Here is a 12,936-nt window from a genome sequence, read left to right as displayed (position 1 = left end):
CAGGCTGCAGCCATCAGCTAAGGGGGTGGGGAAGGAAGAGGATCCATCCCCCTGTGCTTGTCCCATTGGTGAAAGGTTTGTACCATGGAGGACTAGGCCCCTGAACTTCAAGGTTGTACAGGCACAGGTTTGAGCAGTGTCTCATGCCTCAGGGTCAACAAGGAGACCTTATGGCAGAAAGCAACTCAGGTGCAGGGCAGGAGAGATTCCAGGTGCCATCAAGTCGCGCCTGTGTGGACACTGGCTGGCACCCACAGAGCTGGTTGCTATGACACGAACAGGAACACAATACAGGTGAAGGCATGACTATCTGAAGTGTTACCACGTGTTAACTGGGGAGGGCATCCCGGGCAAAGAGACAGAAGGTGCAAAGGCCCTGTGGCTTTCATTTTCTATTTTTCCATCCTACAACTTTGCAAACTGATAAAGACAGGATGCACCTCCATCCCGAAATAAACAATTCTGAGTTCTGCAAATGAAGCCCACAGTGACCCAGAGCTGGGGAGAGGCCTACAGAGAAGTGGACTGTGAATCTGATGTGTGGCACTGGTTTCTGCTCTCGAGGGTCTTCCCCGGCCGACCCGGCCAGGCAGCTGAAGCCTCTCTGGGCTGCTGCTATGTGCCAAGTCATGTTTAGTGCCTAGGACCAGGGCAAAGCAGAGACAGCCTCCCTGCCATGCAGACACTCCCTAAGGAGGATGACGGAATTGGTTTTGAATCCAGACAAATTTGGGATACGAATTCCTGCTCCCCACTTATTACCCAGGTCAAGTTTGATCTTTCAAAGCCTTGGTTTCCTCGTCTGTTCATGGAGTTGGTCTGGATAAAATGGGAACACAGAGATGAACGTTCGACCCACGCCTAGCACAGAGGAAGGCTCTGGAAGCAGTAGGGGTACCAGAGACCCCCCAGCTGGGGGGTGGGGGTGGGAGGAGAGATGCTTTGCTGCTATTCTATGTCCCTGAGCTACTGAGAAAGGCTTCTCTGCAGATTAAAATGTTATCCAGTCCTGGAGATTGTAACAGCCCCAGTGCAGATCCTCCAGCTCCCAAAGCCCTCCCAGCCCACCCCTCAGCCACATCTCGAGGGCTCTGGGTCAGAAGGAAGACACTGCACACAGAACTGGTCTCCAGGGCCTTTATTCAGGAAGGTGGGGCATCCGCAGTCTTGGACAGGTTCTGTGCAGGGGCGTGTAACAGTTCAGTTTCCTTCAAGGTCCCATGGGGTGGGGTGCAGAAGAGGACAGCCTCTCTGAGGGGGTCCTCTCCTCCAGAAAAAAGGCACCGACAGGGTAAACACCCTAGAGCAAGAGGCCAGATTATATACACACGCAGGGTTAACCAGATCAGTGGAGCTCAAAGCTAAATACAGCTGACGGGGGACAGAGCCATCTTGGGGGGCCAGGGTTGCTTCTGGGTTTTTTCCACCAAGTGGAAAACGAAGTACAGGAAGGCCAAGCTTTAAAGGAGACACAGAATCCAGCCTTTCAGTTGTAGTGTTTTGTGCAATTTTTAAAACCAACAAAATAAATATAACTTAAAAACTTCTTACAGGACACTAAAGGCGAGTCTGGGGAAAGCAGCCGAGGAATGCTTCTGAGAGCACTAAGCAGTCTGAAGGCCCAGCACCCTCGGGGACCCCGTTCACCTGTGCACAGGTGCATTCAGCGTGTCCCCCCTCCTGGCACCTGTATGGCTAAGGAGTCCCTGGTGGGACCAGGGCTGGGTGGGCCTGGTCTTTCAGACTGCCAGGGCAGGGGTTCTGGGAAATTCCATTCCAGGATCTATCTGTCCCACTGAGACAAGGGGGAAAAAGGGCCAGGGGGTGACAGATGGCTTGAGAGACAGAGGTGTGGGAGAGACCTAGCGTGGTAAATACAAAAAACAGAACAAAAACCCTCAGTAATACAGAATAACCCTAAAAAGATGGCATTTTTTTTTTATCACTCTCACAGATATAACGTAACCTGAAGGAAAGTATTGCCAATATGGGGTCCCGTGGGCCACCTTTAATAAAGAAATCATTTGCATATCAGCACACTGTTTGCAAACAACTGATGCCTGCTTAAAGTGCTTGGAAAGTTTTATTCTCTTAAATAGGTTTCGCTGGTCCCCTCTAATTTTAATTCATATCGTTAATTTGCTTTAGCCAACTTTTTCCATCGAAAACTCTTTTTCTAGTCCATGCTTGCGTAATCTTGACGTCTGAATTAATGACATCTGTCCCTTCCCCGATGATGGCTGAAGCACAGACCATCCAAGTCCCTTCTAACCTGCAAGTGATGCTAGCTCCGGAGACCCAGAGCTGGCTCTGGCTCCCCGACGCCCCCGTCCTGCCTGCCTTCCAGATCACGTGCTGTCACGAGGTCTCTGTGCTCAGCAGGGGCGGGAGTGTGACCTTTAGCGAGTCAGCCCACACCAGAGCTCACCACTGTTTTGAACGAGAGCCAGGAAGTTTAAGTGATTTCCTTTTTTAAAATCTGTACTTAAACATCCTCATGTGTCCCATCCTCTGCCCCCACCAACTGTCACTCACCCAGCACAAAAGGGGAAACGTACATGTCACATGGGCCCTGGGGCGCCAGGGTGGGCGGCCCAGGCAGTGGTCCCTGCTGGCGTGCACACCTTTGTCCCCACCTTCTCCCTCTGTGTCCCTGAGGCAGGCCCTGCTGGCCTGGAGCCCGGCTGAAGCTCCTCCGCTTTCTCTCTGCACTCCTGCACCTCTCACAGCAAAGCCCCCAGGGGCCTGGGGACACAGCTCCAAATGGCAACAGAGCAAGGAGCTTTGTTCTTAAAGAGTCGTGCCAAATTTACATTCCTCTCAGTAACACAGACTTACTTGCTTGACAGTCAAACTAAGGCTTAAAAAATGGTTCCCTGTGAATCTTTGAGCAACACAGAGACTCCAGGAAGAGATGCCCGGCACAGCCCTGGCACTGGCCCTTACCCTGGAAGCTACCTACACTACATTAGGAACACAAGTCTGAGCCCTTCAAGCCATGAGACTTACCTCAGGGGAAATTCAAAAATGATACCAGAATCCTGCCTCCTTCCTGCCTGGTGCTGGCCTGAACCCCCTCCTGTCCTCTCCCCATAACCATGAGTGACCTGGACCTCATGCAAGGTCGACCAGCTAGCACCAGGGAGGTGAGAGCGAGAACATTCTCCCCCAGGGCAAGAGATTCTGCAGGGCCCGTCTTTCCTGGGGGGCTGTGGGTGCCCCGACCCACTCCCACCCAGCCCCCTAGACTTTGCCACAGCAGGGCAGGGAGCGGGAGGCACAAAAAAGACCATGAACACGTGGCTCTGGGAGGTTGGGGTGGCATTCCTGGGAGCTCAGTTTTGCAGATTGTCCCCTCTGGATTGATAAGCGGCAGTTCCAGAAGGAAGAAAGAGCTCTTGCCTGCCCCCTTCTGGGAAGGTGGAGGTCACAGATCACAGCCAAGTTGGCTTCAGACTTCTCCTGGCTCCTGGGCCTGGTCCAGAGCTGGAGGGTTTCAATACCAGGTGGGTGCAGGGGTCCTTGCTTTCAGCAGCTCTAGAAAGGCCACCACGCTGTCTCTGGGAGCCCCTGGGGCTGCTGATCCGAGGGTACTTTGCTCACGGCCAACAGATGGCTCTCCCATGGTTTTGTGCCCCAACTACCAGAAAGCCCTACTTCCGGGCCAGGCACAAGGGACCCAGCCTGGCTGCTGGGCTCCCGATCGATCAATTGATTGGGAAGCATAGGCAGAAATGGGCTGTGCTTGGCAGCAATGGTAATGGCACCGGCCACCAGGGGGCGACAGGCCTCTGCAGGTAGCCACCGGGGCTGCGCTCAGGTCTAGGGGTCTTCTACAAGCAGGGCTCATGTCAGGGCCCCTCTGCAGCTGGGGGTCCCAGGGTCACCTGAGCTCCCTCCTGCTCTGAACCCAACTGGCTGCTACAGGAAATTGAGCCTGGGTTTGGGTATTTCTCTTCTAGTAGGTGATTCTATTTACAAAGCAGTGGAAATGTCACCTCCAGGTCTTTAAGTTAGGAAAACCACTAGAACGTCTCATCTCCTTTTCTACAAAGTGTCTTGTAGTGCAGTTCGGGAGGGTCAGTTCTGGGGGAGAAGTGAAGGAAAAGTTAAGAAGAGAACCGCAGAAGGGGGGAAGAGGCCAGGTGGGTGCACAGGTGGGCGCAGGGCAGCCTCAGGCGAGCGGGGCGCCCTGGGACATCTCCGTCAGGATGTCGATGAGGTTGTTCAGCCCCGAGAGGTAGCCGTCCTCCCGGTTCCCCTCCTGCCAGGGGACATCATGCTGCAGGGTCTGACCCTCGGGCAGGGGCGTGGTTTTCCCAAAGTCAATCATCCACACCTTGGCCTGTTCCTTCTTGTCGTGGACGAAGAGGAGGGAGCTGCCGATGACCTGCAGGGGGACAGGGGACTGAGGAGGAGGCTGGAGCAACCGGCCCCTGAGCCAAGAGCCCACGACTCCACACCCCATTCTTGGCTGGGCAGCGGAGTGGCCCAAGTGGCCACACTGGAGACAGAGGATGTGGGGCCACTCTCCTGCATGGGCTGTGGCAGGGAGGAAGTCTGGGATGGCAGGCCCACCCCCACCTCCAGCCTGCACACTTTGCAGCATTTCTAGACCACAGCTAAACCCTGGGGCCTCACCTTCCCCTCCTAGACCCTGACGCCTGCCAAACACCCTGAGTGATTGCTGGGTGAAAGTCCCATCCCCCCAGCAGCACAGCCCTTGTAGATTCTGGGCAAACAGGCCCCCGCCCAGAGTTCCCCCCAGGGACAGTGGGCACCAAAAAGTCCCCCACTCCTGGGCAAGGTCAGAGCGTTTGCGTGGAGTAAAGCGCTTCCCCAAATATGACCACCTCCACCAAACACTCCCCCGGGTCACTTGAGTGGGGCCAGAAGTTGGCAAGGGGGTGGCCGGAGGGACTGAGGTGATGTTACACTCCCAGGGCCTGGGAAGGACAGTGCTGAGCCCGGAGAAGGGGCCTCCTCTGCCCAGGTGGAAAAATATCAAGCGCCAGCTGACCTGGCCTCTTTCTAGACCTGAAGTTTCCAGGGAGACTCCAGAAAGAGTAGAGTAAAACATATTTCAAGAAATAAAAGTGGAGGTGCTGGGGAAGGGAGGGAAAGCTTGGAGACCAAGCCTGGGGCACCAGAGGTGGTCGCAGGCAGCAGCCAGATCCTTCTGCGGGGGTTCAGCCCCTAGCGTGGGGCAGCCAGGCAGCCCCTGTCTCCTAGAGGAAGGAGGCAGGCGGGAGCAGAGGCTCTAGCAGGCTGCAAAAAGACCCTCCATCAGGCTGGGAATACAGAGGCCCCAGGAGGAGCCAAGGGTCTGGGAGCCCAGGGGGAAAGGGCATTCTGAGAACGGCTGCACCAAACCACCTGCTCCCGGCAGTCTGCCCTCTGGGTGCCCCACCCTCTCCTTACGGTGGTCCCATCTGGGCACCAGGTCAGGGCCACCTCATATAGTGGGATAGGTGTATCCTGGCCAAGGGGCAACTAGGGAATGAAATCTCTGCCTGGAGAAGGGCCGATCCCACCAGGTGCCCAGGGACCATCTGTCCTGAGCTCCTGCTGCTGGACAGGTGTGTGTATGTGTGAGTGTGTTTGTGTGTACATGTGTGTGTGCCTGCGTGTATGACCTGTGGGTATGTATGTGAATGTGTGAATCTGTGTTCATGTGTATATGTGCGATTTTTGAGTGTGTGAATGTACTCTGAATGTGTATGTGTATATACGGGTATATGCATGCGATTTGTGTCTGTGATTTGTGTATGTGTGCACAAGATTTGTGAGTGCATGTGTGAATGTGTATTTGCACGTGTGTGATTTGTGAGTGTGTGGTGTGTGTGTAGTGCATACACGGGGCTGGGGGCCCTGGACTCCCCCATATCAAAGTCTTATAAACCCCTGCAGGGAAACTGCTGGTGATTCCCTCTCTCCGGTGTCTGCTGCCTCCTGCTCCTGCAGACCAGCATCTGCAAAGGCAGGAGCAGGTGGAAAGTTCCAGCCCTGCTCCGAGAGCGGCACCTGAAGACTGGGCTGCCCTCCCCAGGGTCTTCTCTGAAGATCTCGGGGTGGTGGTAGGGGATTACCTGGCTACCCTAGCAGCTCACAGGGCTACTGCCCTACAACCCTTAGGGTGTGTGGGACAGAAGTCCTGCAACCGCTGATGACAGTGGGCGAGCCTCAGGAGCTGGGAGGGACAGAGAAAAAAAAGGAGGCCACGGATCTTGGGCAGGACAACCCACGCAGTCACCCCAGGAAATGCACGGCCACATTAAAACGTGGGTCCCTCATGCAGTGAGGCTGATCTTTGGTGGCTTCCTCTGGCTGCAGCCATCCTACAGACAGCCCTCAGGTGACCAGAACGAGGGGTCTGTTAGCGTGCACGGCTCTCTGCCCAAGCTGGCAAAGCCCAGTACCTACCTCGTGGCACTTGAAGAAGGGAGAAACCTCTAGGGTGGCTCGAATGGCTTCCAGACGGTCCCGGTAGGCGATCTGGGGACAGAAAGATGAGCAGATTTTTTAAACACTGGGGGAGGGTTGGGGTGGGGGTGGAGTTGAAGCCCCTTTTAGCTCATTAGAGTCACTGAACTTCAGGAATGGGAGTGACCTGACACCCCGGTCACTTACTCCTACCTCCTCATCTACAAATAAAGAAACTGAAGCCCAGAGAAGGTGGGGAGCTGGGTCCTGGTTCCACCCTTTCTCCACCCCACGCTGTCCTGTGATGGGGAGGTGCAGTTCCAGGACAGCCCTGCAGGCCTCCAGGGGCTCCTCCCATGAGGGCTCAGTTTACCCTGGAATGCCAGCGCTTCAGAGGCAGCGCCCTAAGAGCCGGGGTGACAGGGTGTCTTTCTGAACACAAACTTCAGTGCTCCTGACTGTCGCCAGGACAGAGGGAGTGGGAGACCCATGATGTCTCTGCCATTGGGCTCTCCACAGAGCCCTACAAACTCCACTAGAGCTGTGCTGGCACCTGGAGGTGCCTGTCCTTCCAAGGGGCCAGCTCTGTGGGTCTTATAACCTGGAGCCACAGAGCCCCCGGGGAAGCCCGTCGCACACGGGCACACAGGGTTCCTCAATGCCCATCGAGTAGCAGTGGCGCAGCCTGGCAGGGCTGGTCGGCTCCAGGAATAAATCCCTCAGAAGTGCATTCTGTGGCAGGCATCTCAGACGGCCTGACATCCTCCCCAGCAGGCGACCCAGGAACCAGAGGGCTTGGGCTCCAGAAGAGCAGGTACATTCCCAATGCCTGCAGCCTCGGAGATTGCCAGGGGCCCAAGCCGGAAAGGGAAGGGAGGGAGATTTCCTAGTCGCAGCTGGTACTGAATCTCCCTGGAGAAAAGGCTGCCTGGACCCACCCCTCCCTGCTCAGGAGCACCCAGGGCCTGTTCAGAAGGTGCCTCTCAGGGGGGCTCCAAAGCCATGTCCCAGGTGTGCTTGGATCTCTGCCACAGGGCACCTTGCGCCTGGGATACAGCAGCATTACACACCCTGACTCAGCTGGGAGGGTCAGAGGTCAGAGTCCTGACCCCAGCAGGCACAGCATGTGTCCCAGCCTGCCAGCAGCCAACACAAAGGAAATCACGTTGTCACAAACTTACACCCCCCAAGCCCCAGGCTCAAAGAGAACAACCACTTCTTGCTGGGAGGGCAGCGCGACCCCTGGCTGTGCATTCATCCTCACTGCCTGGGTAGAAGCCTGGCCAGGCCCGCGGGCATTGGGGAGCACAGGAAACAGCAGGCTGCTGGCTGCGCCGGGCAGGGACCCCAGAGCCCACTTGGTCTCTGTGTCAGGCAGAATCCCAGCTCCACCTTTTCCTAGTTGTGTGTCCTTGACCTCTCAGTTTCCTCATCTGTGAAATGGGGACAAGAATGTCTACCCACACCAGAGGGCTGCTGTGTGCATTTGACGAGCACTGTGCATAATCTCCAGCAACAGATGGTGCTTAAGAAATCAGCAATGATCACTCCTTAAGGACATGGAAAATGTTTTCTGGAACTGTGAGGTCGGTGGATAAGGGGGGTCGGTGAGTGTTCACAGAATTTTCCCTCCTACCCACCCAACATCGGGGGCGACCACATCACCTTCCAAGCAGAAGTCTGGGGCCAGGGCTTTCTGCCTGGCCCGGCTCAGGCAGGTGTGGTTATCCCTGTCCGGCCACCCACGGGACAGACCCCTTCTCAGGAGGCTGCTGACTCACCAGGATGTTTTGGTTTCCTTTAGTGAACTCTCTAAAGGCCTCGGTCACCTGCTCCCTCGTTTTGGTCTTCTTGAAGTCCCGGTTCACAGAGCCGTCTTCTTTCTGAGCAGAATGACACCCACCCAAGATGGGGTCAGCAGGGGGCCCGAGGACAGGGACTGCTGGTGAGCCCTTCCTGGCCCCCAAGCTGCTCCCAGGGCCAGTCGAGGTAGCCGGGTGCCCACAGATGACACAGACCAGCCCACGGGAACTGGTCCCGTGCCCGGATGGGGGAGAACACAGAGGGTGGCAGTGGCGTCCCAGGCAGAGAAATTGCATTAGGAAAGGCCTGGAGGTGTGATGTGTGGGGTGTCTGGGCCAAGGACAGAGGAGAGTGGCCCGGGAGCAGCCCCGTCCCGAGTGCAAGCAGCAGGACCTGGGGACGGGGTGGCCTCGGCTCCCCACTAGCGAGCCTGGCCCCTGGAACTGGTGGCTGGAGGTCCCCGCTGTCCAAAGGCGTCTTTCCTCAGTCTCCCTGGGCATAGACAGGAGAGAAGTGCTCCGTACTCCACTCTTATAACTTGAGACCTGTCATCATAGGTCCCCTGACAGCCAAGATCTAGCACCAGCCCTGCCATCTCTGCTCTCTGGTCCACCTGCTCGATGGGCTGTTCCTACCGCTGGACAGTGGACGGACACTGAGTGCATCCTGCTTGAGCAAACGGCAAAGGGAAGGTGGAAGAAAGGAAAGCGAGTGTTTAGATGAGTTGCAGCAGCGCAGGATTTGCACCCAGTCTGAGCGCTGGATGCAACACAGAGAGAAAGGCTGGTTTCCAAAGACAAGGAAGGGACAAATGGCTTTCTCAGCCCTGAGCTTGCAAAGCAGCTGCCCTGGGGGACGCGAAAACATTCTCCCACACACTGGGCAGCGAGACAGTGGCAGCTGAAGAAACGGGCACCTCAATGCCATCTGGGCAGAGGCTGCTGGGTCCTCTGCGCTGCAGTTTGCTCCTGAGTCGGGATTCTCAGCACCCAACCCCAGCTCCAGAGCAGGACACTGGAGATGATGTGGCCAGGACTGGACAGAGCAAGGGAGGCCCCATGCTTGCAGGGAGTGCCACCTGCTCTGGAGGGGCCTGCCCTCAGAGGCTGTTCCTGCAAACCCAGCAGCAAGGGGCCTGTGCAGGAGCCTGGGGACAGGGAGAGCACTCACACCTTCTCAGGAGACTGCAGAGAAAAGTAGCCAAAGGCAGCCTGCATGGCCCCCTTGCCCACACCCGCTGCCAGCCCTTGGTTTGTGGGCGATGGGCAGAACAAGCCTGCTCCCCCGGCGGGCATCCTGCAAGCCAGCTCCTGTCTGGGCTTCTCAGTGTCAGGCCCGGGGCTGCCTTAGGTCCTCGGCAGAAGGCTGACGGCTGGGCTGGGCTAGAAGCCACCCCTGCTCCAAGGCCCGAGACCTCTGTGTGACCATCCCACCTGCACCTCAGACTGAGGGACAGGCCAGTGTCTCCAAATGTCTGTCCCTAGGGCTGGCTGCCCACACACTGGGCCTGTGCCTGGAGAAGTTCACAGTCCCTGAAGGGTCCCGAGAGCAGCCAGGGTCACTAGGGTGGATGCTGGTGTGGCCCCAGCTCTCTATCACCCCACCACCAGGGGCCTCACCTTGATACCCTCAATCCTGAACCCGAGGGTGGCCGTGGAGCTGATGGTCTCCCTCCACTGCATGTACCGCGGCTTGGTCACAGCCCGCTGGGCTTTCTCCTCCTCGGTCGGGGCTTCGGGGTCCACCTCAATCATCTTCTGGTACATGTCCTTCCGCAAACTGGGCTTCTTCCGGGCCTTGGTGAGCTCCTCCTCCAGGTAGGTCCTGCATGGACAGGGGGCGACATGAGGGTGAGGGTTGCTCATGGCTCACAGCAGTCCCCATCACCCCATCAGAGCAGGTCATGCCTGGCCCCAGGGCCAAAGTCAGCTTAGTGCCCGCCCAAATCAAGGCAGGCTCATCTAGGATGGTGACACACTCTGCTCGGGCTGGACCACCTCCTGATCCCAGGAGGAGAGGGGTGGCCTCCCTGGATCAGAGCACCTGTATCCCAAGACCACCCAAATCCGGGTAACTGAAACCCAAGTTCTCCTAGGGAGACCCCCACAGGGGCCAGTGGAAGGAAGGGGCCTCCTGCTACAGTGAGCCTGGGAGGGGGACAGAGGGCTGCCTGGGACCCGTCCGTGAAGCGAGTGCTTCTGCAGCTGGCACCTGTCTTGGGTGGGAGCTCACTCTGTCCTCCCGACCCCCTGCCCTGTCTCCCCAGTTCTCAGGCAACCTGGAGGCTGAGCCTGCCCTGAAGTGTCTCCAGCTCTTTCCAACGAGGAGACGTCATGAGCACAAAGGACAGTCCAGAAGGTGGCCCACGAAGGGGAGGACAAGCCTGGGAGCTCCACAGACTCTACTCTAACCCAGAGACATGCTTGGCTCAGCCCACCCCAGTGACACCAGGCCCCCTCATGCCGGAGACCCCAGCCCAAAAGCCTGAGAAAATGCGTCCCACTAAACCACTGCCCTGTCCTCTGCAAGAGCAGGCAGGATCCACTGGCTGAACTGACGGGGACCACATAGAAGCTGGTGGAGGACCACCAGCAGGGACAGGACAGGATGAGCAGCCCAGAGCTGAATCGCTGGCCCTGTGCTGCCAGGATGCGCCCCTTCCCCAGCACACCCCCCACCACCTCCAAACTGGGGGGGAGTCACCCCTCCCCCACTCCCCCCCCTTTTTATAAAAACGTAATGGCCCTTTACCAATTTCTTGCTAACGTCCCTCCCCCTACCCCTCTCACCTCTGGTGGCCTCAGTTCTGTTCTCTCCTTTTGTTTCAACAAATTATTGTGATTGTTGTATCTTTCTTTTTTTACTTGTTTATTTTTTCAGCCCCCACTTATGAGGGCCTGTGGTATTTCTCTTTCTGTGCCTGGTTTATTTCTCTTAATAATAATTTGCTGTGAATGCCGTGTTCTTCTTTAAATGCCCCTTCCCGCACCATGAGAGGCTCATTCTGCCCACAGCCCTGCAGGAGCCAGAGATCAGCAGTGCCAGTTGCAGGAAGTGGAAGTTTCCTCCCCCCTTTGCCCTGCATGGTGGCAGCTGCCCAGAGGCCCGGATGCTGGCCCTGCCCTCCCCTTTGAGCCCCCTACTCTCCCTGTCTGTCCTGGAGGCCTTGCTCCAACACTTCCCACCACACCTGCTCCAAGCTGCTGGTTTGGGACCCAGAACAGACTGAATTTTAAAAATTCACGATGTTTTAAAAATGACAGGTTTTCAGAAACCACTGTACCAACTGACATTTGCACTGAAATAAAAGGGAAGAAAACAAATCCTTTGGGTGGGAACTTAGGCCTGGTCGTTTAGGACCTTCCAGGAGGGGAGGGAGACTGTAAGGGGGACAATAGCTTCCTGTTGGGCACTTGCATGCTGGCACAAGCATGCATGCACACACACGTGCACTCATGCACACACGCGCACACATGCACATGCATGCACACGCCACATCACACCAGTGTGCACGCAGAGCCAGGGCACATGCTGTGTGCACATCTGCGGCTGTCCTGTGCACTGGAGGAAGGGCCTCCCTCACAAAGGCTCCCGAGAGTGTGCTGCAGGGACCTGCAGGGCGGGTGGGCGGCCACACTTCTGCAAAGAGCTCTCAGCAGCTCCCCAAACATGAAGCGGACCTCAATGGCAAATCCCTTTTCACGTGGGCCCTTCTCCAAAATGGGCCCCTGCAGCTCAACCTGGGCCAAGTCGCCCAGGAAAGGAAAAGAGCTGGGGAGAGATGTCCACAAGGTCCCCAGCTAGATGGGGGGTGGGGGGCGGGGGCCCAGGGTAGGGGAGCCACAGAGGGACGGTCAAAGCTCCATCCCATACAGGAGAACAGAGACCTGCTGGCCCAGTCGCTGGATGCTGGAAGAAGAGGTGACCGGGTGCAGAAAGTGCTCCTCTTGGAGGGCAGCAAGCCCACGGAGAGCCAACAGGTGGCAGGCCCAAGCCACCAACAGCTTCTGCAGGGAGGAGGTGCTAAAGGCCAGCTCCAGCCTCCACTGGCCCCTGGTCCACATGTCAGGAAGACAAGTGTGGCAAGTCACAAATCTAGAACACGCCCCAGAGCAAATGAGCACATGTCCACATGGAGATGGGGTCCCAAAAAGCCCTTAGTTTAAGACTTCCAGTGCCTGCACAGTCTTGTCCTCAGCGCCACCCCTCCACCCCACCAGAGCCCTTCCATTTCTGTGACATGTCTCAATCCCTTGTGCCCCAGGACACTACTGGAGGTGGCCCTGGGCTCTAGCCTCCTTCCTCTGGCAAGGACGGGCCACTCTCTGCGGTGATCATGGACTGCTGGTCTTGGGGGAAGCTCTGAGGCCAAGAGTTCTGGATCAAAACATCTGGGAGAAGGCCACAGTCCACAGCCCGAACACAACTGCCTGGCACGCTAGGGAGACACCGCGGAAGCTGGGTCCCACAGGGCCTCCAGGAAGGGCTGGCCTGCAGCCGAGGGCCTGGTGCACATCTGCATGTGCTGCTGCCTGGCCCTGATGGTCACTTGACCTCTGGCTGCCAGATCCTCCTGCTCAAACTGGAACATACCCCAAATCCCAGGGGAGCTGTGGGAAAGCAGTGGGGTAAGCTAGCGGGAGCACTGAGCACAGCACCGCGAGTGCAGGAGGGTCGCTGGGACTCGTGTGCAGGGGAGATCGGGCTAGG

General features: G+C 57.2%; 1 protein-coding gene across 1 annotated transcript in view; it reads right to left on the bottom strand.

Annotated features, from left to right (window-relative positions):
• Positions 1-1,123: 1,123 nt before the first annotated feature.
• Positions 1,124-12,936, bottom strand: part of ITPKB (inositol-trisphosphate 3-kinase B) — a 99,362-nt gene continuing 87,549 nt past the window's right edge. The window contains exons 4-7 of the mRNA XM_008583527.1: positions 9,846-10,050; positions 8,205-8,306; positions 6,424-6,495; positions 1,124-4,390 (exon numbers count right to left, since the gene is read on the bottom strand). Of these exons, the coding sequence (XP_008581749.1) occupies positions 4,175-4,390; positions 6,424-6,495; positions 8,205-8,306; positions 9,846-10,050 (595 nt within the window). The 3' untranslated portion in view covers positions 1,124-4,174. The remainder of the gene's footprint in view (positions 4,391-6,423; positions 6,496-8,204; positions 8,307-9,845; positions 10,051-12,936) is intronic.

This window comes from Galeopterus variegatus, unplaced genomic scaffold (genome assembly GCF_000696425.1).
Source record: "Galeopterus variegatus unplaced genomic scaffold, G_variegatus-3.0.2 Scaffold2956, whole genome shotgun sequence".
NCBI classification, from domain to species: domain Eukaryota; kingdom Metazoa; phylum Chordata; class Mammalia; order Dermoptera; family Cynocephalidae; genus Galeopterus; species Galeopterus variegatus.
The sequence above is the reverse complement of the archived record's forward strand: the minus strand, read 5'-3'. Positions and strand labels throughout refer to the sequence as shown.